The sequence below is a fragment of the Podarcis muralis genome, chromosome Z (assembly GCF_964188315.1).
Source record: "Podarcis muralis chromosome Z, rPodMur119.hap1.1, whole genome shotgun sequence".
NCBI classification, from domain to species: Eukaryota; Metazoa; Chordata; class Lepidosauria; order Squamata; family Lacertidae; genus Podarcis; species Podarcis muralis.
This window is the reverse complement of record NC_135673.1, coordinates 18,650,240-18,676,166: the sequence shown is the minus strand read 5'-3', so window position 1 is coordinate 18,676,166 and position 25,927 is coordinate 18,650,240. Positions and strand designations below refer to the sequence as shown.

The window sequence follows — 25,927 nt, the reverse complement described above, 5'->3', positions numbered from 1 at the left end:
TCCTAGAAAGCCTCCTCCTCTATTCTGTCTGTTTAAAAGGAGTCTTAATTAGTCAAGTTCAACAAATAAATAGAAGCTCTTCCAACAAAGCTCCATTTTAATTTTTTTGCACCAACTAAATAATTTGTTCATTCCACCACTTTAGGCCTCATATTTGAGCTCCTTGAAGGAAAGGTGGGATATAAATGCAACAAATAAATAAATAGAGCAATGTTTTATACAGGATGGTTTAGCCAGTAAACTTGGTAAGGCAGTGAGCGATTCTGTAGCATTAACGATAGCAATACACAGAGTCCTGGGTGGGGCACAGCTGAGGCAGGCCTTCCCCTCCCTTACCTCCATGCTGTGGATCTCAACCAAAGCTGGCTGCCCCTCCGAAGGCAGGTTCGCCAGGACCTTGATCAGGTAGCCCCCAGGACCGAACCTGCAGCAGACGTGGGGCACTGAAAATTTCTCAGGCGGCAGAGGCCTTGAAGGGGCTGCGATGGGGAAGGAAACAGGCAGGCAGGTTAAGAACAAACATCTGGCAGGTGTCTGCTTTCTGTTTGCACCTTACTGGATGCATAAAGCCCAAGAAGCCACCCAGATGCTACCTTGTTCCACAGTCATCCACGCAGCTTGAGTTGCATAGCTGTCCATGAAAGGGGACTGCTCGCCAAAGTGGTCATAGGGATACTCTGTGTGGAGTGAGACTGGTTGGTGATTCGCTTCATAGGTGCCAGCTGTCAGGTCATGGTTACTTCGATACAGCTGGCTCTGAAAGGGAAACATAAGGAAGAAGTGCTTAAGGGCCAGAGTTTGAGCAGAGGAAATGGCAAGGTACAAGCTACTCATCGCCCTTCAAGGAAGAGCCCAGGTTGTCCCAATAAACCAAAAGGACCTGCCCAGGTTCTAATATCCTCAGTCGAGCACCTTCTAAGTGCCATCCACATCAGAACATCAGAAGAATGGTTGGGAGTGACATGAGAGAGAGTGAAGTTTCTTCGGCTGCTCCCTGAGGATACTCCCTCCCAAGAGAGGTCAGGATGGCTCCCTCCTTGCTATAATTCCGCTGGCAGGCTGAGACTTCCCTGTACAGACAGGCCTTTGGAAGACTAAGGTGCAGGTGGTGCTAACCACTGGGCTGTTGTTGGAGCCCAGTGGTTTTAAAACTGCTGGTTTAAAATGTGTTTTGATGTACAGTCATACCTCGGGTTACAGCTGCTTCAGGTTGCGTTTTTTGGGGTTGTGGACCGCCGAAACCCGGAAGTACCGGAACGGGTTTTGGCAGTTACGCATGCGCATAAGTGCCGAATCGTAACCTGTGCGTGTGCAGATGTGGGTTGTGGACACTGTGGGTTGTGAACGTGCATCCCGCACGGATCACATTCACAACCCGAGAGTCCACTGTATTGTTTTTAACTAGTTTCTTTTTATTACTTTAATTTTTACAATGATGTTTTTAAACTTTGGAAGCCTTGAATCCCAACTTCTGAGAAAAGCAAGATATAAAACATTAAACCTCAATAAGAATAGTATTAATAGTATCATCATTATCATCATATCTTTATTAAGAAAAGAGCTGGTGCCATGACATCTTTATTGTAATTATTTGTAGGCCTTAATAAATCATATGTGTGTGTTTCTGTTAATGTTTAGTTGCTTCTTAAATTATTTTCTCCACCTCCCACATAGGTTTCTAGCTGTTCTTATTTTATCCTTAAGGCACCTTGAGTCTCTGTCAGGAAAGAAGGCGGGATATAAATAAATACAACAACAACAACCCTGGGACAGTTTCTCTTGGTGGTGGAGGTGGAGAGAGAAATCAGCGAGACCCAGCTGAGGCACAGCTAGTGCAGGGGGGGGGGGACCCCAGACTGCAGCGCTGGGGGTTCTTTCGTGCTGCCAGGTGATTCTCTAGAGACAGGCCAAAGTCTTACCTGCTGGGAGCGAGAGCTGAAGCTGCTCCGCCGGCTGTGGGAGCTGCGCAGGCTGTGGCCAGACTGTTCGCTGTGAACACTGTGTCGGTCAAACTCGTCCCCATAGAGGTTCCGGCGAGGCTCTAGGTCGTCAAAACTGGCGGTGAAACGGGGGTCATACTGCCAGTGCTCCTCGTACTGTTCGTGGCTGCAAGGCATGGAAACAAAACACAAAAGAAAGTGCAAGGGAGGCCTTGGGATTGTGGGGAAGCTCCAAACTGAGGGGTCCTGAAAGTACTGCACAGGCTGCCAGTGAGCCTGATTTAAGGGGTCAGTGCTGGCATATAAAGTCTACAAGGGCCAGGGGCCCACAAGAGTGCCTTGCTAACCCTCAAAGGCCCTGCTGGTGCGACTGCTGAGCTCTGCCTACTTGGTGCAGACCTGCAACAGGGCCCTTCAAAGCCTAATTTCCACTGTAAAATTGAGGCCACGTTCACAGTGCTATACTGCTTCAAACACTCAAGGCTTCTTTCCCCAAAGCATCCCGGGAGCTGTAATTTGTACAGGGTACCGAGAGTTGTGGGGAGATTGCCCCCTTCCATTCCCCTCCCACAGCTAGAATTCTCAATGTTTCAACAATCAATCTCCTTCTGAGTGAACTCTAGGAATTGTGGCTTTGTGAGGGGAATAGGGGTTTTGTAACAACCCTCAGAACCCTTAACTACACTTCTTAAAGGTAAAGGTAAAGGTACCCCTGCCCGTATGGGCCAGTCTTGACAGACTCTGGGGTTGTGCGCCCATCTCACTCAAGAGGCCGTGGGCCAGCGCTGTCCGGAGACACTTCCGGGTCACGTGGCCAGCGTGACAAAGCTGCTCTGGCGAGCCAGAGCCGCACACGGAAACGCCGTTTACCTTCCCACTATAAAGCGGTCCCTATTTATCTACTTGCACCCGGGGTGCTTTCGAACTGCTAGGTTGGCAGGCGCTGGGACCGAGCAGCGGGAGCGCACCCCACCATGGGGATTCGAACCGCCGACCTTCCAATCGGCAAGCCCTAGGCACTGAGGCTTTTACCCACACTTCTTAGTTATTACTTTTTAAAGTGGTGTCATATTGTTTTCAATGTATGGTGTGAATGTGGTTAGGTCCCATCTACACCATACATTTAAAAACACCATTATACCGTAGTGCTTTAAGTATGTGGTGTGGATGTCACCTGTATTCCACACTATTACAGGGAGATTTTAAAGTCTGCAAAATCATAGAGCTGTAGAACTGGAAGGGACTCAAAGAGTCATTTAGTCCAATCCATCTGAAATGCAGGAATCACATATAATGTGAGAATCACAGCTAAAGGACAGATAGACACCTCAATCCACTTGAAGTTCTCCAGCCTCTGCCAGTCCTTTGGACATCCAGTCCTTTCGGACTGCATGCAGGCTCAGAAGCCAGGAGAACCTTAGCTGCCATGGCCAGGCCCTGCAAGGGCAGCAGAATTCTGACAGAGGAGGTTCCCTGCCAAGGAGGGGCTTTTTCTATTCAAATGTGATGCCCAGAATGTGATCCTGCTGCTTCACGAGCTTCAATCCTCTGGGGGGTGGGAGGTGCACTTGGTGCTTTGAGAAACACCCATCAAGACCATTTCAGACATCCAGAGGTTCACAAACCTGTTTGCGTAGGGATAGGCCTCTCTCTTTTGGTAAGGGTGCTGTTCTGGGTAATCCCAGTACCTCTGGTCATAAACACTGGGGTCTCTGTACCTGGCGTCGTATGGGTAACGGCTTGGACCTTAGGAGGACAAAGGCAGGAGAGAATCAGTCATTCCAGGAGCTTCACACAACCATTTCAAGCCACATTTTAAGACTTGCCAGAAACAGAGAGCACATGCTAGCATTCTATATGAAAATCCAGGCGTGTCAAAATTTAAAAATGGAATCCCTGCTATTTATTGTACAAGGTGTGTGTAAGAGAGTTGTGTGAACTTGAGGCTGTTTCAGCTATAATTAAGAATAGAACTGGAATGTCCCCTCTGAAAACTAATGGGGTCAGGTTTTGAAGAGGATGGAGTTTACCATCAAAGAAGTGCCCTCTTTCTCTCTCCAGAAAATGTTATTTTTAGGTTTGAGATTATTTTTTAGCCAGATCCCATGCAAGGTAATAAACCTCTGAGCTCATTTACTGGGACATGCACACCCTGCATTTCCACCTTTAGCAATGGAGGCACTCAGGGAGTTCAACAGGGTTTACTCCCAAGTCAGCATCCATAAGGCTACAGCCTGGGAATTTCAAAACAAAGCCATCTCAAAATATATAATAAAATTAAAACATCCTCAGCAAGGCAAATGGGGGCATTGCTATGCATCATTCCAAAACATACAAATCCATTTTCTTACAACCAATGCTGCTTGGTTTTTTTCCTCCTCAAACTTGTAAAGTTGCCAATTTCATTACTGACATACAATTCCACACCTAGGGATTAGCTTTTATCATGAATGAGAAAACTGCCACTGTAGATTTACAAATTAATTATTCACAAATCTTAAAAACACTTTTCCAGGTCAGTGAAGTATAAAAGGTTCAAAGAAGAACTTCACTTGGTAGCTTGAAATTAGCATCAGTAGCTCCCTTACTAGCTTCATGGGCACAATGAGTGACAGGGCAACCAAAGTAGTTTCTGTGCCAAAACTGGGCCTAAACCCTGATTGAAATGGATCTACAAAATCCATTTCCTCTAAGGTACACCTGTATCTGGTCTGTAACCACCCACACAAGATTCTTGCCCAAGGTATTTATTCACAGCCATGATGTGACTAAGATTTTACTTTATTTTTAAAGGAAAGGCCACAAAGCTCAGTGGCTGAGCATCTGGTTCGCATGCAGGAGGTCCCAGTTTCAATCTCTAGGGGCATCTCCAGGTAGGGCTGGCAAAAACTCCCTGCCTGAAAACCTGGAGAGCCGCTGCCAGTCAGTGCAGACATGACTGAGCTACATGGAACAATGGTCTGACTCAATGTGATGCATCTTCCAATAATCCTATTCAACCATGCTCTTCTCCAGTACAAAATCGCCCCTATAAACCTGCTGCTTGCCTCCATCTTTGAAACTCTGCAAACGTTATAAGGGTCCTCAGTGGAAAAGGGAGAATATAATGCTAGATTTAGGTTAACTATAAGATGAAGCAATGGTTATAAAATGTGTTTTACTGAAGGACACAAAAAAACAGCAACCCACTGATATTCCCTACCTCCATAATCATAGGGATTTACATAATAGTCCGAGTAGTAATCATTCCATCCGCCTTTGGTGTTGTAGTAATCTTCAGGATATCCCTGCCTGCAAGAGGAAGGAAGAGGGGGTTGTTTTATTTGTTTTAAACATCAATCATCAAAGAGATCCACGCCCATCAGCTCACAACTGAACTGCAGAGTGTGATATCACACAACTTGAAGCTCTTAACTGGTTGTTTCTTGCTAAAATTTAACTGATGGCTTCCCATTTACTTTGTTCTTCCTGATGCTTTAGAACCACTTCACAAGCACCAGATTGCTTGGTAAAGCCAGGACACAACAGGCCTTTGTAGTTTCACACTGCAGCAGCCATAAATTTATTCTGCAAATAGAGGTTCAGGCGGATGCCTTCTATGTCAACTTTTAAATGCTCGTATTCCATCAAGCTTACACAGGCAATTAAGAATCCATCTTTCCATGATAGTTAGCAGATTTACGTTTACTTTTTTTATATGGTGCTTGTCTTATGGCTTGATGCACAATTGTCGTAAACTGCTCTGATTTTATTTATTTATGAAAAGCAATATAGAAGTATTTTTATTTTTAAAAATGAACATGAAACTTCTGGATGGGGTAAGGGTTGGCTAAAGTGTCTTTCAGAAGGGGGTGCACACACACACACACACACACCCCACACTGCTTTCAAGGACTGCACACCTGGAGGAGGGTTTATCAGAGGTGTGGCTTGCTCTGGAGCTGGGGCGTTCTGGCTCCCCCTGATGATAGCTCCTAGCGTTCCTACTGGGTGCCGTGGTGTCATAGTGCTGGGAGGCAGGATCGTATCGGCTGTATGGATGCTCCTAGAGGCAAGAGGTTATATATTACTCAACAGAAAGCTCGAGAGCCGAAGTCCACCACATCTAGATCCCCTTCCTCTCCCAGCTGACCTTTTGCCAACTGCTAACTAGAGAAGCTTAGGAAAGAATAAAGGCTCAGACATCAGGAGAAATGGGGAGTTTAGGCCATCATTCCTTTCAACAATTGCCATGTGGTATCACATGTTTGGGGGAACCCACATGTTCCTCCACTTTGCTGGTTTTTGAAGTTTCTAAATCCCTTCACCCTGAATGTCTTTTTAATTAAGAACATAACAGCAAGGCTGACAGGTCAGGCTAAAAGAGGCCCAACCAGTCCAGCTTCCTGTCCTCATGGTGGGGAAAAAGATGTCCCAATGGGAAAATGCTCCCAAGCAGGACCCGAGCACAACAGCAACTCTCCCCTCCTGTGGTTTCCAGAAACTGGTAGCTGTGCAAGCATAGCCAAAAGTAAAAAAGACAAAAACAAATTAAAACTGGGTGCAGGGAGAAGGCTCTAGTCAAAGAGCGGCATAAACCAGCCAAGTCCTCTGGCCACATTCAAATGATAGGCAAAGCTAGACCTTCCCACATGCCACTGCACTCCAGATATGCTGGCATTAGAGCTCCCGGCAACTAACACAGAAACTGGTCAAGGATAGAGTTCTAGTTCAAAGCATTTTGAGAGCATCAGGAGAGGGGAATCTTAGTCTGCAGTTGGGATTTCATCCAACCCCCTCTGGAGCAGCAAAAACCAAGGCATCTTCAAATATCTGAAGGAACATCACATGGAAGATTGAGCAAGCTTTTTTTTCTTCTGTTCTGGAGGGGAGGACCCAAACCAATGGATTCAAGTTACAAGAAAGGAGATTCCAACTAAACATCAGGAAGAACTTTCTGACAGCAAGAGCTGTTTGACAGGGGAATGGACTCCCCCAGGAGGCGGTGGACTCTCCTTCCTTGCAGGTGTTTAAGCAGAGGTTGGGTGGCCATCTGGCATAGATGCTTTAGTTGAGATTCCTCTGCAATGCAGGAGGTTGAACTAGATGGTCCACAGGGTCCCTTCCAACTCTACAATACTATGATTCTAAGCTTGTTCCATCTTCAACGTGGGAGCCACTCTTCAAAGGGCAGTCACATGAGAGATGGAGCAAGGTTGTTTTCTGCTGCTCCGGAGGGGAGGATCCTAATTAATGATTTCAAATTGCAAGTCAGGAGGTTATGATTAAATATTAGAAAGAATTTTCTGATGGTGAGAGCTGTTAAGAATGTGGAATGAACTTTCTCAGAACTTTTTCCTTCATTGGAGTTTTTAAAACAGGTTGTATGTCCATCCATCAGGGATTCTTCAGCTGTGATTCCTGCATTACAGGGGGTGGACTAGATGAGCCTTGGGGTCCCTTGCAACTGTAGAATTCTATGTTTCTATATATGGAACTGCTTTTAATTGTTTTGATATTTTTCTTGTTTAATGCTTGTAAATAACCCACCATGGGATCTGATGATAAAAAGGCAAGTAAGAAGTTTAATTCAATGAATGAATAAATGAATAACTAAATTATTTAGCTGTGATTCCTGCATTGCAGGGGGGTTGGACTAGATGATACTTGGGGGGGGGGTCCCTTCCAATTCTACAATTCTGTGATTCTCAGCTGACATCTGTCCATCAGCTGTTCAGAAGAGAGAAACTGAGAGAAGGGGAAACTGAGAGAAGGGGAAAGGAAGATTTTTAATGTGGAAGCAACACCCCCCACCCCCTTTCACTAAGCCAGCCATTGCTTTCCCCCCTGGGCTTCCGCTAACACGCCCACCCTCCCTACCACCTCACCACCCCACCTACAGCCAACCACAGAACGGCACAGAGGAAGAACAACCTGTGAGCCCACCTGGTAATAAAGGTGAGCAGTCCTGGGGTCCACTGGAGGGTATGGCGTCTGGTACGAAGGATAACTGTTGTAGGGGTGCCCATAGTAGTAGTAAGGGTTCTGTGGCTGGATGAAGGTGGTCTGGCTGGGGGTCTGAGAAGGCGGCGGGTGCTGCGGCTCATGCTGAGAGGGGATCCCGGCTGGCTGACCAGCCACTGTCACTGCATTAGTCTGGCTGGTGGCAGCCGGAGCACTCTGAGGTTGGCTCGACGACACTGGCTTGCTCTCCATGGACGCCTGAGCGTAGTTTACCAAACCCCCATCAGCCTCATAAGTCCTGTGGCCTGGGGGCTGCTGGGCAGAGCTGCTTCCAGGATGCACCTGGGGGTTGGACGGAGCATGGGGCTGCCCTGAGGATGCTGCCTGCTGCTGCTGCAGGGGGGAAGTGCCACCCGGAGGCTGCACATCTTTTGTGACCTGCTGATAGAAATGCTGTGGATCCTGAACCTCATTCTCCCCTCGGCCAGGGTGACCAAACACCTGCCCACTGGAGAGTGACTGGTTATGCACCTGGGTGCAGCTGGTGCTGCTGCTTTGCTCCAGGGACTTTGCTACCGTGAAATCTAGCACTCTGGGAAGCTCCTGACTGCCTGAGTTCTTGGGACTGCTGTTCACAGGGCCCGTAGCGAGGGTCAGAGGGGTTGACGTCACACTGGAGGCATTAGCCCTAGACTTGCCAGACAAGTCTGAAGGAAGCCCTTCTGAAACACTAGCCTTTTGGCTTTCGGAAGCTAAGTTGAAGGTGCCTTCGGAGGCAGGGTGCATCAGTGAGGGGGAAGGTTTATTCGAGGCAATTTCAGAAGTGCCGAGGGGATTTTGTAAAAAATTAGAATTTGACAGAGCAGCAGCAGAAACAGATGCCTGACCTGCAGGTCTGGGTTGCCCCAGAGGCATGGTTTCACTATGAGGGTTTCTGCTGGTGTGGAAGCCCAGCAGAGGCTTATTGCTACCCCCGGGATCTTTTGCCAAGTGGCTGCTTTCACTCTTGCTCAGCTGATCAGTGAGGGAGAAATTAACTGGCTGAGTCAAGCTGTAGCTTTGATTCGGCTGGGCGATCAGGACGGGCTGGTTCTGCAGAGCCTCTGTAGGTGGGGAGGAAAGGAGGCTTGCGTAACCCGAACTCGCCTGGGAGCGAAGAGCCTCTTCTTCCCCCAGCTTGGGAGGGTTTTCCAAGTTTTCGGAAGACACATTCCCAGCCAGGGATGGTGGGTGGGGGATGGACCCTGGTGAGAGGGACTGCTGGCCAGGCAAACCTTCCTCGGGTGGCTGGAGCACCTGGGCTGCCTGCTTGGTCGGCACCTGCACTGCTGGAGCAGCCGGGGCCAACAGCACATTCCCCCCAAAATTTGGCACCTCACTTTGGGCCCAGAGCGTAGTGGCTGGGCTCTCACATTTTTTTCTGTTTCCCTGGGCCCTGCCTGACAGTTTCTTCTCAGGGACCGACTGCACGTTTTCCACCAAGGACCCACCGCTGGGTTGCAGAGGCCCTGCAGCACCACTCCCCAATGTGAGAGGCAAGGGGTAGTCCCGGGGCACAAAAAGGGTCTCCAGATTATCGGGAGGCTGCTCTAGGTTCCCCGGTGAGGCGACTGGGGTGGCCTGGCTCTTCTTGGCACTTGAAAGGCTCTCTCTCAGCTCGGCCACCATCTTCGCTTGGTCGGCCTCAGGGGGCTTGACCCCCAACCCATGCGACCTGACAGGCTCGAATGAACTGTTGGCGCTCGTCTGAAAGACCCCCATGGGCTTGGGGGGGCTTGGGGTGGGTGCATGGGACAGAGGGCCGCTGTGGTGGTAACTCTTGCCAGGGCTCTGCCTGCTACCATCCCCTCCCAAAGGGGAGGAATCAATCTGCTTGAAGAAGCCCATGGAGGAAGACGATGAGGCCTCCTCCTCTGGCAGCTTCCCGCTCTCCTGCTGGATAAATGTGCCCAGCTCCTGTGGCTGAGATGCGCTGGGGAGACTCCACTGGCTCAGGCTGCTGTAGTTGGAGGAGACACTGTCGGACCGGATGGGGTGAGGCAACAGATCAGGCGCTTCAAGGTTTGGCCCTCTTTCCAGACGGCTGGTGGCGCTAGACTTCGGCAGTGATGGGCCTAGAAGTGAGGTGTACCTGGTCGGATCTGGGGCCACCCCGGGAGACAAACGACTCTGGATTGTAGGCTCGCTCGGCAGGACTTCCTGGTTTGGAACACACTCCAGGTTCTCAATGTTTTCGTACTGCGTGCTGACAGGCCCTCGAGCATCGGGAAGGCTGGCTTTGTCTTCAGTGAGGAAGGCTGCACTTTTGCCAGCCTGGGCATCAGGTGGCTCACAGGTGGCTCTGAAGGGATGCTGAGCTTCCAGGCCCTCAGCTGTGCTTGCCTGCATAGGAGAGAAAGAAGCTGCCGGGATCTGCTGAGAGTGGAGGGGCTGGTAGTATGTGTGGCCCATTGTCTGTTGAAAAGTGTCAGCGCTGCTGCTGGCCTGCTCGGCTCCTTCTGATGAAAGGATTTCCTCATTCTCAGCCTCATCTCCTTTGAAAAACATGGAAACTGTACCTGAATCAGTATTGGTCGGACACTGCCTGCTGGCCGCTTCAGATGCACCTTGAGGTTCAGCTGAGGAGTCGTTTTCTTGAGCGGTGGGATTGCCAAGAGTGTAAGTTGTTTCAAGAGGTTGCAGGTAAAAGTGTTCTTGAGGAAGGTGGCTGGGCCAAGGGCACCCTGCTCCTGTGTTTTGCCAAGCAGTGTGATGGTGACCAGAGCTCTGGCTGGAAGTCATGCTGGAGACATCACCATACGTCAATGGGGCCTGAGAAGCACTGTGAACGAGAGGCTGCTGCGGAGAATTCTGATGGGGCTCCATGTGGGGACCTGGCTGGGAAACACCAGCAGCAGACTGAGTTACAGCATAGTGGGTGTTTTGGGATGGTGGCTCTGGGTAGGAAGAATAAGCCTGGACCTGAGGTGGCCCTGAGCTCCCTTGGGAGGGTTTCCACTGAGGCACAGTTTGCTGGGCAGGAGAGAAGAAAGACAAAGATGCTGACAGGGAAGCAGGGTTGCTTGGATTCCCACCAGCCTCCTGCCTGCTCAGAGGCCTGTCTGGCATAGGAGCCAACCCCTGGTGCCCGCTGACAGAATTTTCAAGAGCGGTCCCCATGGAATGATGCTGCCCCTGAGGGCTATGGGTACGTTTGCCAGGCTCAATGCTCAAAGGCGTTTCGGCACTGTTTGTGACTTGTGGAGCAAACAATGGCATGGGGGCTGCCACACTCGAAAATGCACTGTTTCCTCCAGGTTGAGAGGCAGGCGCTGCTGGGGAAAATGAGAGCAAACCATGAGGACTGTCTGCTGCATGTAGAGGAAACGCTGCTAGAGAAAAGTCTTGCACAACAGGTGGATTGCCTCTGGGGTTGTTGCTGGCAGCAAACTGGTTGCCTTGTGGGGCCTGCTTGCCAAAGGCAAAGGGGTCTGTCACGGGTTGCACTGGGCCTGCGGCTGCAGAGACTGGCACGGTGGCCCGCTTGCCGAACGGATTGCTTCGCCAATACATGTTCTGTGATGTTGCCAGTGGAGGGGGCCCGCCTGCCCCAGTGGGGATGGTTTGTGGTGGAGGCTGCATGACAGACTCCTAGCTGAGTTGCTCAGAAGACTTACTGGAGGATGCTGTGGAACTGGCTTCACTTCATGCACTCACTGCAAAGGAGAGAGAGGGGAGAGAGAGAGGACAAAGAGTTAAAGAGGCTTCCTACTTCATAAGAAGTGTGAACTAAGCATTGCCAGAAGTCACCGTTATGATGGGTGTGTGTGTGTGTGTGTGATCCTTTTGAGTGTTTACTAAAATACTGTCATCCAAAGGATTCAAGGAATAAGTCCAATGCAGGGTTATTTCCTATGCAAGATGATTTTTTGTTCATCTTGTTCATCACAATTAAAAAGGCAAATGTTTACTCACGAATTATTATTTTTTGGAATGTTTGTAAATATTTTAAAATGTGACAACTCAACAGGATGTTATTCTACCACATTAGACATTAAGGGGAGGGGAAGGAAGGCACAGAAAATTCAACATGTCAATTTTAGCATGCTTGAAGAGTTGTTAACATCAACAAGTTCTGGAGAAACAAAACAGAGAAACAAAAACAGAGCAGGAAGTTGTCCACATCATTGACTTGCATATATTATTTAAGTTCATTTTTCATTTGCTGCCAATTAATTTTTTACTGTGAGAATCTGAACATAGCTCTCCATTCACAGAAGGCTGCATTGAAAAGGAAGTCCATTGAAGCACATGCCTTATAGCCAGGTGCTCCCACTAAAAAATTTCAAGTACTACTCTATCAAGACAGAAACTTCTTAAAATGAAGAGGGTCCCTTTGGAAATGCAACTCTGCAGTGAGTGTTTACACCTAGCTTGGTAACTCACTGGAATCAAGGGGGCTATGTCCTGAAATCAGGGAGGCCCTGCTGCAAATGTGTAAACAGGCACTCTCCTCGTCACCCCTAAGTTTCTGTGCAAGCAACTTGGTGGGGTGTTTTAATCAGAAAAAAGAGGTCAAACTAAACAGTGGCCCTCCAGATGTTGAGGGATGACCTCCACACACACAGCATCCCTGATCATGGTTGCTTCAATTGTGCTTGAACAACAAAAATGCTCCCCCACTTTAGAAAAGCCTTGCTTTCTACCTCTCATTTTAGGCCAGTGTTGTACCAAACAACTAATCTTGGCATGTGAAGCCTGGAAAGCTAGCAAACATGACAGTGGGCTTTCCTAGGCTTACTTTCATGGCTGCCCTGAGGTTTTAGATCAGAACCAAAATCTTTCATCCTGTAATGCACTGCACTAGTACGTGTTCCTAGAACCCCAAAGCAAGGGGGCCCCAGACTTTCTGGAAAGCTAAGAAGTTGTTGTGATCACTGCAAAATGCCTATTTCAGAGAAGAAAAAATGGATATTGCTTAGAACTCCCCCACCCTCAAACAGGTATGCACACAACAAAACAGGCAACCCTTCCAACCAAAGAGAAAGGCAAAAAAGAATGGGATCAGTGGGTCTTGATGGGAGTCACGGGGTGTCTGAAGATGAGCTTGGAATTTCTCCAACTCTGAACAATCTTCCAAGAAAGGCAGAATAACATCACCCTTTCTGATAAGCTTCTCCAATACAAACTTCCCCTGGGATATTTTGTTTAAGTATGACCTAGTTTAATTTTTATTAAAAGGGAGACATTCAGAGTGCCAAATCAAGAGTTCTGAGTGGGGAGGAGGGACTACATGTGGATCAAATGCCCACGTACAGCATGACTTGGTGGCAGTGCAAATGGAAAGGATGCTGGCCTGGATAGCTCAGTCAGTTAGAGCGTGGTGCTGGTAACATAAAGGTTGCAGGTCCAATCCCCATATGGGACAGCTGTATATTCCTGCATTGCAGAGGGTTCGACTATGATCCTCAGGGCTCCTTCCTCTATGATTCTATGACTGCAGTTGATCTACACTGGACATGATGAGCTCCACTTTATTCTGCCCTACTTAGGCTTGATCTGAAGTTCCAGGTCCTGTTTTGGGCACTCACTTCCTTTAAGATTTCTAAATGAGAGAAATAGTTAACAGCATGGAAAAATAAGTTTTGAGGAACTTGGAATGTTTACTCAACAGAAGACAAAACTGTTAGACAGAATTACAGTGCTCTTTAAACCCCTGAAGGGCCATTATATAGAAGGGGGGAATGACTTGTTCCCTGCTGCCACAGAGGGCAGGACTAAATTACTTAGAAGTAATGGGTTTAAGTTCTAGGAAGAGAGAAAATCCAGTCCAATGTCAGAAGAAGCTGCTTGACAGCAAGAGAAGCTGGAACGATGGAACCAATAATTGAGGGGAGGGGAGGGGAGGATGCCTTCAGGTAGAGTCTGGGCCGCCATCGGGGGTGGGGGTGGGGGGTGGGCTCTGGATTTCATGGAACATACTACCCTATTTGTAAGGTACCGTTGCATAAAGTACAATGCAGATACAGATGCCTTCAGGAAAGGCCACTAGATTTAGTTTTTGCTTTTAAAAGCAACATCTTCATGTCTTTATGGAGTTCACAACATCCATGTTTGTTTGCTTTTTGATGTGTGTGTGTGTGCGCGCGCGTGCTCCGCCTTAAAACACACAAAGTTTTAAAGGAATATTTACAAAGCTTTCAAAGACTTGCTTATTTGCTTGAAGGAAATAAGATTTTATTCTTTACAACGCATGTTAAACACTTCATTCAGTGTCATACTTGAATTAAACCCAGTGCACACGCTGCAAGGAAATCACAGTTGCAAAGGTCAAATCAGATCCAGGAGATATGCTTTAATTGGACCAATTCATTTGGTTAGCTGTGTGGGGCTGTGATAGTGAATGAAGTTGAGAAATGTGAGATTTTAGAAATGAGCGTTTGGACTTTCAGGCCTTGGCTTCAGGCCAACTCATCCAAAAATCTCCCTTTAAGCAAAATCAGGGCTGTTATTAACCACAAGTTGTAAAAGGCTGGGATGTTTCCTGGCTCAAAGAAAGGGCAGCTAGAAATTCCCAGGCAAACTTAATATGCTACCTGTCTATTCACCTCATCTGACCACTAAACCAATCTCCAGGATTTCAAATAGGAGCTTCTCCCAACCTTACCTTCTGTCTGCAAGAGAGATCCCCTACTCTATAACACGCCCCCCTCCCCCGCAACTCTTAACCACACTCACAGGCAAACACCCTTTTTATCACTGCCAATAATTGTTTTGAGTGACTCAGAATGTGGGATTAAGATAAAGACCAAAGCAGTCCTGATGTTTTTACACTGCACTCCTGGATTGGCTCCCTTTTTCTCAGCACCTGTTTCTTTTTCCTGTAGTATGATGAGCAGAAACCCAACAGGTGATGCCATCTCTCACTGGAAAGAGTATGAGTTGCACAAGTTTCAGGTAGGTAGCTGTGTTGGTCTGACGCAGTCGACCAAGTGTTTGGCAGGACATGTCCATATATTTCCTGTGCAAAAATTTCCTTAGTGGTGCAAATCAGGTCTCACAGTTATGTTCAGATATCCTTCTTCAGAGTCCACAGCTATCTATTAAGGGGGAGGGTGCCTGCAGCAGAAGTCAAAATCTTGACAGGCTGTGGCTCAGTGGTAGAACACCTGCCTTATGCCAGGTTCAGTTCCTGGCATCGCCACATAGGGTTAGGAATGGTCTCTGAACATGAAACCCTGGAGAACTGCTGCTGCCAATCAGTGTAGACAATACTTAGTTAGAAAGATCAAGGGTCAGACTCGGTTCCCTGTGTTCCTATAAGGTTCATGCCAGGCCAAGTTTATATTCTTTTAGACTTCAGGTGAAAATCCTTTAAACTTTCCCAAACCACTTAGTTAACTTTGGTTAGCCTGTTCTAAGTTATATATAGCTTCTCACACTCATGGGTGTCCTGAAGCGACTTGCTGTAATACAGTTTGGGGTTTGAGAAATAGGTGGGACCTTCCCAGGCCTACCTTGAATTGCCACTAGGGATTTAACCTGTGACCTTCTACATGCAAAGCAACTGTTCTACCTGGTGATCTGAAGCCTTTCCCAATCTACCTTCTACCTAGTCACATCACTTGACTCATGTAGCTCAGCACTGTCAACATGGAGTGGCAGCAGCACTGGAGAGCCTCAGACTCACAGGACGTTCCTAGCCTCACCATAAGAGCCTGTCCTTGCAAATCACAGGCTCTAACCACTAAGCTACATCCACCCCTTAGAATAATTTTCGGGTCCTCGTGGTTATGAATAGAAGGGCTGAATTAAACAAGAATGCCAGCGTATTTAACTTAGGACGAGTGGTGTCCGAATTTGGGCCCCTCCTGCGTGCATGCAAGAGGAACCACAGCCTCGCCCTGAGAGGCTGATTTATTTCTCGTGAAGTAGGCCCGCCCGCGACCGCCGCCTCCTCATCCTTATAACCTTCTCCTTCATCACAATAGCATGCGACGGACAGAAGAGAGGGTGGGAGAAAGGAAGGGCCTGCCAGGTAGACTGCCGCTGAGCCTGGAGGCTCCACCTTTATCCCCGCACCGGCCTACTCCGCCCTCCCCTTCCTACGCCCCCGACACCCCCGGGGGGACTCACCTGCTTACCACCCGCTCAGCAGTACCACAAGCAGCGCCAACCGGCTTTAACGGTGCCTCGGTGACAGGCAGGCAGAAGCAAAAGCAGCAAACGCCGCCGCCATCTTGGAACATCCGGCAGCGCAGACGTGTCACGTACGCCCCTAACCATGCGTGTGACGCCATCACGGACGGCCGCCCCCCGCTTTGGCCGGCTCCTACACAAGGTAGAGATGCATGTAGACCTACGAAAAGGGATGACTATAGACTCGTGCACGATTTCACTTCCGAGTTTACTTGCGAATGTTTTTCTTTCCTTCTTTTTTTACTCCGCGCCGCTTTTGCTCCATAAGAGCCACGAGGACTGGAAACTTTGGCTGCCTGAAATGCCTTGCATTTAAATCATATTTCCAATCCACCCCGCAAAGGATCGTGGGAATTGCAGCTTGCTTAAAGGTGCTAAAACTGTTGCTCTGAGGTGTGGTGAACTACAGTTCGCAGGATTCTTTGGAGGGGAGAATCGCTATGTACATTACAAAGATGTCTGCAAACGTGACATGAAGGTTGGCAACATCAACCTCGCCGTGCGTGAATCCCTTGCAGATGATCACAGTGCCTGGATCCACAGCAGTGCTCAAAGGAGGAATGACTGCTGGGAGGAGCACAGAGAGAAGAATCGCCATGGTGCACCTGTAACAGCGAAACCGGGTGCCTTCATCTGCCCCAGATGCAACAAAACATCTCTCTCCCATATCGGTCTCTACATCCACATAAGGCGCTGTAACCTTCCAGCAGCTCAACAGCTTATCTTAAACTCCCAAAAGCACACGCCTTCATGATTTCCCGAGACAGAGGTATGCTAACAACGTACAAGTGCCCTTTCTTGGGTGGGTCAGAATCGGTCAGAATCCATAGAAGTTGGGATCAGAGAGCCTACCTGTCATCTGTGTTTGTGTTCCGGTGGGAGGAAACAGGAACTGAAGGATGGGCATGCTGCTCCTTATTTTCTTAGCTCTACGGTTTCGTCCGCCGTCAGTAATTCGTTGCTCGGCGTTTCCGCCCTCCGCCCCCAATCCCTGAGTCAGTTAAAGGAGAAGCCGCGGCGATCCCTTTAAGGAAGTTCGGAACTCTCCGGCGGGAGGAGGCGGAAAGAGCCGAAATCATTCCCCGGTTTTTCAGCTCGGAATCTTTAGTGCGTGGAGTAGGCTGGCTAAGAGCCCCGCCGTGCCTCTGAGCATGAACAGAGTTCCCTCGCCCTACACGCATTTCTTGAACTTGTGAGACCCGGAGGGAAGGACGCTCATCCCCCCCCCCCACTTTATTACAAACACTTTCTTTTTATTTAGTCTTAAATTAAAATCATTTCCCCTTCTCCGCAAAAGTTTTGCAAACCAAATTTAATTTACAGGAAGAAGATGCCTGGAAATATTTTGAAGGTCAGGGTGGAGGCTCAAGCCATTTGTGCTAAATTGCTACCCAAATCTGCATCCACACTGAATAATAATAATAATAATAATAATAATAATAATAATAATAATTTATTATTTGTACCCCGCACATCTGACTGTGTTGCCCCAACCACTCTGAGCGGTTTCCAGCAAATATAAAAGCATAATAAAACATTAAACATGAAAAGCTTCCCTATACAAGGCTGCCTTCAGATATCTTCTAAAAGTTGTATAGTTCTTGATGGAAAAAGGTAAAAGGCGGATCTAGACGGATCCTCATGAATTCATATGATTTTTTCATTCAAATAAAATAAAACCACCATAATACTGTAGACTATGTCTTACTCTGTAGACAGCATCAAAAAAATCACACATCCACTTTCGTGGGGTGCAGGGGCGCAAAAACATGGTTAAAAAACACAGATCCTCTTGGAGAGTTAGAAACCCCTTGGGGAGAGAAGGAACATTCTTTTCTGAAGCCCAACGGACCTGGACACGAATCGACCAAATATGGATAACTAGAAGTCTGGCACCTAAGGTGAGGAAGGTGGAAATCTGCCCCAAAACATGCTCCGACCATAACGCTTTGAGAATGGATATGACACTGATCCCAACCGGCTCCTTTAGATGGAAGATGAATGATGGCCTGCTTAGAGACCAAAGAATCGTAAAGAAGGCCCAAAAAACTTTAAAGGACTACTTCGAGATTAATTTGAGCACCATGGTGGAAAAAAGAACTATCTGGGATGCAAGTAAAGCTGTGATGAGAGGGTTCTTGATTCAACAGAATTCTTTAAAGAAAAGATTGCAAAATGAAAAGAAAGACAAAATTCTGGAAAGAATCAAAGAGTTGGAGAAGAAGTTAAGATCCGACCCGAAATCTCAACCGATTTTGAGAGAAATCAAACTTCATCAGGCACAATACTCTAAACTGATAAATCAGGAAATAGAATGGAAGATCAAAACAATGAAACAAAAAACTTTTGAGTCGGCTAATAAATGTGGGAAACTGCTAGCTTGGCAGTTGAAAAGGAGACAAAGACTGAATACAGTAACAAACTTAGAGGTTGAAGGAAGGAACATTCAGAACCCGGGAGAGATCAGAAAGTGCTTCCAGAGGTATTTTAAAAAGTTATACACTCAAGGGCCACAAGATGAAACAGAGATCACACAATTTCTGGAGAAAAATGGATTAGCAAAGCTGTCAGAAGAAAATAGAACAATTTTGAATAGCAAAATAACACGACAAGAGATCGAGCAGGCCATCCAGAGTTTGAAACAGGGCAAATCACCAGGGCCAGATGGACTGACCTCTAACTACTACAAGATATTGAAGGATTACTTGATACAACCATTATTGGAGGTCAGCAATGAAATAATGGAGGGGAAGAAGGCGCCTGAATCGTGGAAAGAAGCATTTATCACATTGATACCAAAGTCGGAAACTGAAAAGACACAACTTAAGAACTACCGTCCCATCTCCCTTTTAAATGTGGATTACAAAATATTTGCAGATGTTCTGGCACGAAGATTTAAGAAAGTTTTAAGTGAGATAATCCATAAAGACCAGGCAGGCTTTCTCCCGGGTAGACACATGTTTGCAAATACAAGGAACATTATAGACATATTGGAACTTTTGCAAACAAACATAAATACTAAAGCAGTTCTAATTTTCATAGACGCGGAGAAGGCCTTTGACAACATATCCTGGAAATTTATGAAGGGGAATTTAAAAGAAATGGGAGTGGGACGGGGGTTTGAGAATGGGATTGAGGCAATATACTCAGAACAAAAGGCTAAACTGATAGTTAACAATGTGGTTACAGAAGGGTTCAAAATTGAAAAAGGTACGCAACAAGGCTGCCCGATTTCCCCATTATTGTTTATCTCGGTTCTGGAAGTGCTCCTGAATATGATTAGGGGGGACCGGTTGGTGGAAGGGATCCAGGTCGGAGCGAAACAATATAAACTTAAGGCTTTTGCAGATGACCTAGTCTTGACATTACAGGAGCCGGAATCTAGTATGAAAAGAGTATTACAACTGATTCAAAACTTTGGTCGAGTGGCAGGATTTAAGTTGAATAAGCAAAAAACTAAGGTTTTGGGGAAGAACTTGACAAATACTGAGTTGGAACAGCTTCAGAAAGAGACAGAACTGAACATGGTTAAGAAAGTCAGATACTTGGGGGTAAACATAACAGCAAAAAATCTGAGTCTTTTTAAAGATAACTATGAAAAATGTTGGTCAGAAATTAAGAGAGACCTGGATAGTTGGTCAAGATTAAAACTTTCTTTGTTAGGCCGAATAGCTGCCATCAAGATGAATGTACTGCCAAAAATGTTATTTTTGTTTCAGACACTACAGATTGTAGACAAGACAGAGTGTTTTCGGAAGTGGCAGAAAGATATTTCTAAATTTGTCTGGCAGGGCAAAAAGCCCAGAATTAAATTTAAAATACTAACAGATGCGAAAGAAAGAGGGGGCTTTGCCCTGCCAGACCTAAAGTTGTATTATGAAGCTGCAGCGTTCTGCTGGCTAAAAGATTGGTTACTTCTTGAAGATACGGATGTCTTGGACTTGGAAGGTTTTAATAATGCGTTTGGATGGCATGCTTATTTATGGTATGACAAAGCTAAGATAGATAAGGCCTTTAAGAATCATATTGTCAGAAAATCAGTTTTTAATGTCTGGACAAAATATAAAGACTTATTGGAGAACAAAACTCCGAGGTGGCTGTCACCCCTGGAGGCCAAGGCTCGAAAAAGAGTCAACATGGAGGCCAATTGGCCAAAATATTGGGAGATAATAGAAAAGGATGGGGACAACTGGAAATTGCAGAGTTTAGAAAAGATGAGAGATAAAGTGAGAGACTGGTTACACTACGCTCAGATTAAAGAAGTGTTTAAAAATGACAAAAAGTTAGGATTCCAAGTGGAAAAGTCAAAGTTAGAAACTGAACTGCTAGAACCTAAGTCTAAAGTACTTTCAAAAATGTATAACTTGCTGCTGAAATGGAACACACAAGACGAAATGGTAAAATCAACAATGATAAAATGGGCTCAGGACATTGGGCACAATATTATGTTTGAAGATTGGGAAAGGTTGTGGACCTCTGGGCTGAACTTCACTGCATGTAATGCATTGAAGGAAAATGTGATGAAAATGATGTATAGATGGTACATGACTCCTGTTAAATTAGCTAAAATATACCATTCGTCTGATAGTAAATGTTGGAAATGTAAGGAAAATGAAGGAACATTTTTTCACCTCTGGTGGACCTGCCCTAGAGTGAAGGCCTTTTGGGAGACAATATATAATGAATTAAAAAGGGTGTTTAAATACACCTTTACTAAGAAACCAGAGGCCTTTCTCTTGGGTATCGTCGACCAGAGTGTGTTAAAAAAAGACAGAACATTCTTTATGTATGCAACAACAGCAGCAAGAATATTGATTGCCAAGAACTGGAAAACTCAGAAGCTACCCACTGTGGAAGAATGGCAGATGCAGCTGATGGACTATATGCAGCTAGCTGAGATGACCGGCAGAATCCGAGACCAGGGAGAAGAAAGGATGGAAGAAGATTGGAAGAAATTTAAGATCTATTTACAAAAATATTGTAATTTGGCTGAGTGTTGAACTGGATGCCAGAGTAGAAAACAATTGTCTATCACCAAATTAGACTTAAGGATGAATTATATGCTAATTAAAACTAAGATTATGAGTAAAATGATAATTTGTTTGAAATTAACTTAATAATGATGCAAGTGTATGCGGGAGGTGTGGGGGAGTCCTATGCAATAACTGAGAGATGTTAAATGGACAATGATGAATTGTGTTTTTTCTGATGTATGTTTTATGTGAAAATTTTAATAAATATATTATAAAAAATAAATAAATAAAAAACACAGATCCTCATGGATCCTCATGATTTTTGCACTAGATCAGGCCAAAGTCACCATCAGATCAAACATCATGGCCATGGGCACAGCATCCACCACAAAAATCACGCATCCACAGGTTCCTGGCCATACCGTGGCCCAAAAACGTGGTTTTGAAGCACGGATCCTCATGGATCCTCACGCTTTTTGCATTGGGCCAGCCCAAATTCAACATCAAATCACACATCATGCCCGGGGGCACAGCCTGCTCCACAAAAAAACTCGGATCCATTGCTTCCTGGTCATACTGTGGTCCAAAAACGTGGTTTTGATGCACGGATCCTCACGCTTTTTCCATTGGGCCACCCCAAACCCACAGTCAAATAACACGTCATAGCCAGGGGCACAGCCTGCACCACAAAATACTAGCATCCATGGCTTCCTGGCCACAACATGGCCCAAAAACGTGGTTTTGAAGCAGCGGATCCTCATGGATCCTCACGCTTTTTGCATTGGGCCAACCCAAACTCACTGCCAAATCACACAAGATGTCCAGGGGCACAGCCTGCACCACAGAAAACTCAGCTCCACAGTTATCTGGCCAACACCATGGCCCAAAAACGTGGTTTTGAAGGTCGGATCCTCACGGATCCTCATGCTTTTTCCATTGCGCCACCCCAAACTCACCGTCAAATCACACATCATGTCCAGGGGCACAGCCTGCACCACAGAAAACTCAGATCCATGGCTTCCTGTACTGTAGAACAAAAACGTGGTTTTGAAGCACGGATCCTCATGGATCCTCACGCTTTTTGCATTGGGCCAGCCCAAACTCACCATTAATCACACATAATGCCCGGGGGCACAGCCTGCTCCACAAAAAACTCGGATCCATGGCTTCCTGTCGTACCGTGGTACAAAAACGTGGTTTTGATGCATGGATCCTCAAGCTTTTTGCATTGGGCCACCCCAAACCCACAGTCAAATAACACGTCATAGCCAGGGGCACAGCCTGCACCACAGAAAACTCAGCTCCATGGTTATCTGGCAACGCCATGGCCCAAAAACGTGGTTTTGAAGGTCGGATGCTCACGGATCCTCATGCTTTTTGCATTGGGCCACCCAAACTCACTGTCAAATCACACATCATGTCCAGGTGCACAGCCTGCACCACAAAAAAACAGTGAGTTTGGGTTGGCCCAATGCAAAAAGTGTGACAATCCATGAGGATCCGTGCTTCAAAACCACGTTTTTGGGCCATAGTATGACCAGGAAGCCCTGGATCCAAGGTTTTTGTGGTGGAGGCTGTGCCCCTGGACATGATGTGTGATTTGACAGGAAGTTTGGGTTGGCCCAATGCAAAAAGCGTGAGAATCTATGAGGATCTGTGCTTCCAAACCACGTTTTTTGGCCATGGAGTTTTTTGGCCAGGAAGCCGTGGATCCGAGTTTTTTGTGGTGCAGGCTGTGCCCCTGGACATGATGTGTGATTTGGCAGTGAGTTTGGGGTGGCTCATTGCAAAAAGTGTGACAATCCTTGAGGATCTGCGCTTCAAAACCACGTTTTGGGGCCATGGTATGACCAGGAAGCCGTAGATCGAGTTTTTTGTGGTGCAGGCTGTGCCCCAGGCTATGATGTGTGATTTGATGGTGAGTTTGGGGTGGCTTATTGCAAAAAGTTTGATGATCCTTGAGGATCCGTGCTTCAAAACCACATTTTTGAGCCATGGTATGACCAGGAAGCCGTGGATCTGAATTTTTTTGTGGTGCCGGCTGTGCCCCTGGACATGATGTGTGATTTGATGGTGAGTTTGGGTTGGCTCAATGCAAAAAGTGTGACGATCCATGAAGATCCGTGCTCCAAAACCACGTTTTTGGACCATGGAGTGGCCAGCAAGTCGTGGATCTGGCTTTTTTGTGGTGCAGGCTGTGCCCCTGGACATGATGTGTGATTTGATGGTGCGTTTGGGTTGGCCCAATGCAAAAAGTGTGACGATCCATGAGGATCCGTGCTCCAAAACCACGTTTTTGGACCATGGAGTGGCCAGCAAGTCGTGGATCTGACTTTTTTGTGGTGCAGGCTGTACCCCTGGACATGATGTGTGATTGCGTCTCGAGGCCCCCCAAAAATTATACATGGACACTTATGTTAGTTTAAGTTTTGGTGCAAATTTTGGCCACAACTTTATTGAAATACAATCACGTGAGTGGTATTGACTTAGGCATTGACTCCCCACTATAACTGACTCCAGCTCTCAGGGTGATTGTCCAATGGCATAAACCAAACGAGGGAGCAAGGTTGATGAGGACCAACCTAAGCTCACCCCGGGGTTCCTGTGGTCCTGGCCCCTCAAGTGGACTTCAGACAAGATCCAGGACCCCCAAATTCCTTTAACAGAATACCCAGTTCCTGGAGGGGCAGGTGATGGCCGCACCTCTCCTCCCCACAATCCAACTGATCCAATGCCTAACCGCCACCTTACAAGTTGTGATGATTTGCTAAGAGGTAGGCGAAAACCAAATGGCTAAAGCCAATCTGCCAAATGGAAAAAATTCCCACCCAGCCCCTGCTCCAAAACAGGTGACCCAAACCAAAGCATGGCCAAGCAACTCTACCTAAACTAGGGAGGGTGGGTGGGTGTTCAGCCATGCAAATGCCCCACTTGCATCACACTGCTGTTTTTAAAGCCCCTGGGATCACGCCACCTACTGGTTATTGGCTAAAACTGCCTGGCATGATCCCAGGGGAATGGCCAGGACTTCCTACTCCCCCCCCCCCATTTTAACCCTGTCAGGTGAGCTCTTGGGACAAGAGCGCAATCAGGACCCTCTGTTATGAGGATCCCATTAAGGTGAGTTTGGGCTGGCCCAATGCAAAAAGCGCGAGGATCCATGAGGATTCATGCTTCAGAACCACATTTTTGGGCCACGGTATGGTCAGGAAGCCGTGTATCCGTGATTTTTGTGGTGCAGGCTGTGCCCATGGCGATGATGTTTGATCTGATGGTGACTTTGGCCTGATCTAGTGCAAAAATCATGAGGATCCATGAGGATCCGTGGTTTTTAACCATGTTTTTGTGCCACTGCAGCCCCACGAAACAGTGGATGCATGATTTTTTTGATGCTGCCTACAGAGTAAAAAGGGATGCAGGTGGCGCTGTGGGTTAAATCACAGAGCCTAGGACTTGCCGATCAGAAGGTCGGCGGTTTGAATCCCCGCGACGGGGTGAGCTCCCGTTGCTCAGTCCCAGCTCCTGCCAACCTAACAGTTCGAAAGCACATCAAAGTGCAAGTAGATAAATAGGTACCGCTCCAGCGGGAAGGTCCCTTTTCCTTTCCCGGACCTAGCCCCCTTATGCAGTGTCTGGGTGGAAATTGCTGAAATGTCATGGCAGCCCATGTTGGTAGCATAGATTTTGGTGATTTTCAGTTAAAACAGCTCAAAACCTCATTTTCTTTTGTTAAGATTTCTTTAAACAAACAAACAAACAAACAAAAAAGCTCAAGAACTTTTCACTCATTGAAATATGGCAACCCTACTTTTGTGGCACCTGTCTGTCCACTGTGAGGACAGGATGCAGGATTGGATGAATCCCTATCAGTGGTGCCCTGTGAAATGCTAAATAAACATGGTGCCCTTGTCAGGTGTTCTGCAGCATTGTTGTGGCATCCCCTGCAGCACTGCAGCTACACTGATCGCACTAACCTAAAATTGCCTCTGACCACATTATTCCTGACCCAGCAGCCAGGTTCTTATTATCAATGACCATAGCTAAACTATGGAACTTGCTCCCACAGGAGGCACCAATAGCCACCAACTTGGATGGCTTTAAAGGAGGATTGGACAAATCCACAGCAGAAGAAGAGACTACTGCTGGCTAATAGCCATGATTGGTTGGATAGTGTTTTCGAGGTTACCAGCATGAGTTTGACCAAACTGCGGGAAGTAGTGGAGGACAGAGGTGCCTGGCGGGCTCTGGTCCATGGGGTCACGAAGAGTCGGACACGACTAAATGACTAAACAACAACAACAACAACAATAGCCATGATGGCTGTTTACTGCCTCCAATATCAGAGGTGGATCGAATAGTTTGCAAAGGTGAGGGGAGTGCTGTTGTGTTTTCAGGATCCCCTTTGGTTGGTTGCTTTGAGACAGGAGGTTGGACTAGATAGGCCCCTGTGTTGAACGAAAGGTGAACTGTTCTGGAAGATTTGCTAATGCCATCTTGGTAGTCAAGATAAGCCCACAATTAATTGGTAGCTGTTGCAGCAATGAGCTCATATATCACTTGCTTTGATATAAGCTAATTGGCTTGCTTTGATGTTACCCTTATCTGTGGGGTTTGGGGTGCTGGGCTCTGAGCCCAGAAAGGGAAGCCATCTGTAAGACTTGAGTTTTTGCCACCTATGCCCTCATCTAGTTAGGTGAAGTGATGAGCAGTCTTGTGATGTATGCTGCTTTGTGTATAAAGAATGTATGGACATTTGCTTGGGTGTAGACAAGCCATCTCCTTGCTGCAGTGTCCGTCCTACATCTGTAAAGGCTAGGAGAACTGGCAGGCTGCTTTGCTGTCTACACCTTCTCTAGAACTGGCCATTCTGATGTTTTTGACATCCTTCTTTGG

At 46.9% G+C, this 25,927-nt stretch overlaps 1 protein-coding gene across 6 annotated transcripts in view; it reads right to left on the bottom strand.

Annotated features, from left to right (window-relative positions):
- Positions 1–16,155, bottom strand: part of SEC16A (SEC16 homolog A, endoplasmic reticulum export factor) — a 37,911-nt gene extending 21,756 nt beyond the window's left edge. For all 6 annotated transcript variants that reach the window (XR_003704523.2, XM_028714271.2, XM_028714275.2 and 3 more), the window contains exons 1-8: positions 15,999–16,155; positions 7,866–11,578; positions 5,843–5,985; positions 5,143–5,231; positions 3,566–3,686; positions 1,920–2,106; positions 594–756; positions 337–479 (exon numbers count right to left, since the gene is read on the bottom strand). Coding sequence is in view for 5 of the 6 variants with exons in the window: in XM_028714271.2 (XP_028570104.2) it covers positions 337–479; positions 594–756; positions 1,920–2,106; positions 3,566–3,686; positions 5,143–5,231; positions 5,843–5,985; positions 7,866–11,504 (4,485 nt within the window). In the remaining variant the exon portion in view is untranslated. The remainder of the gene's footprint in view (positions 1–336; positions 480–593; positions 757–1,919; positions 2,107–3,565; positions 3,687–5,142; positions 5,232–5,842; positions 5,986–7,865; positions 11,579–15,998) is intronic.
- Positions 16,156–25,927: the final 9,772 nt, after the last annotated feature.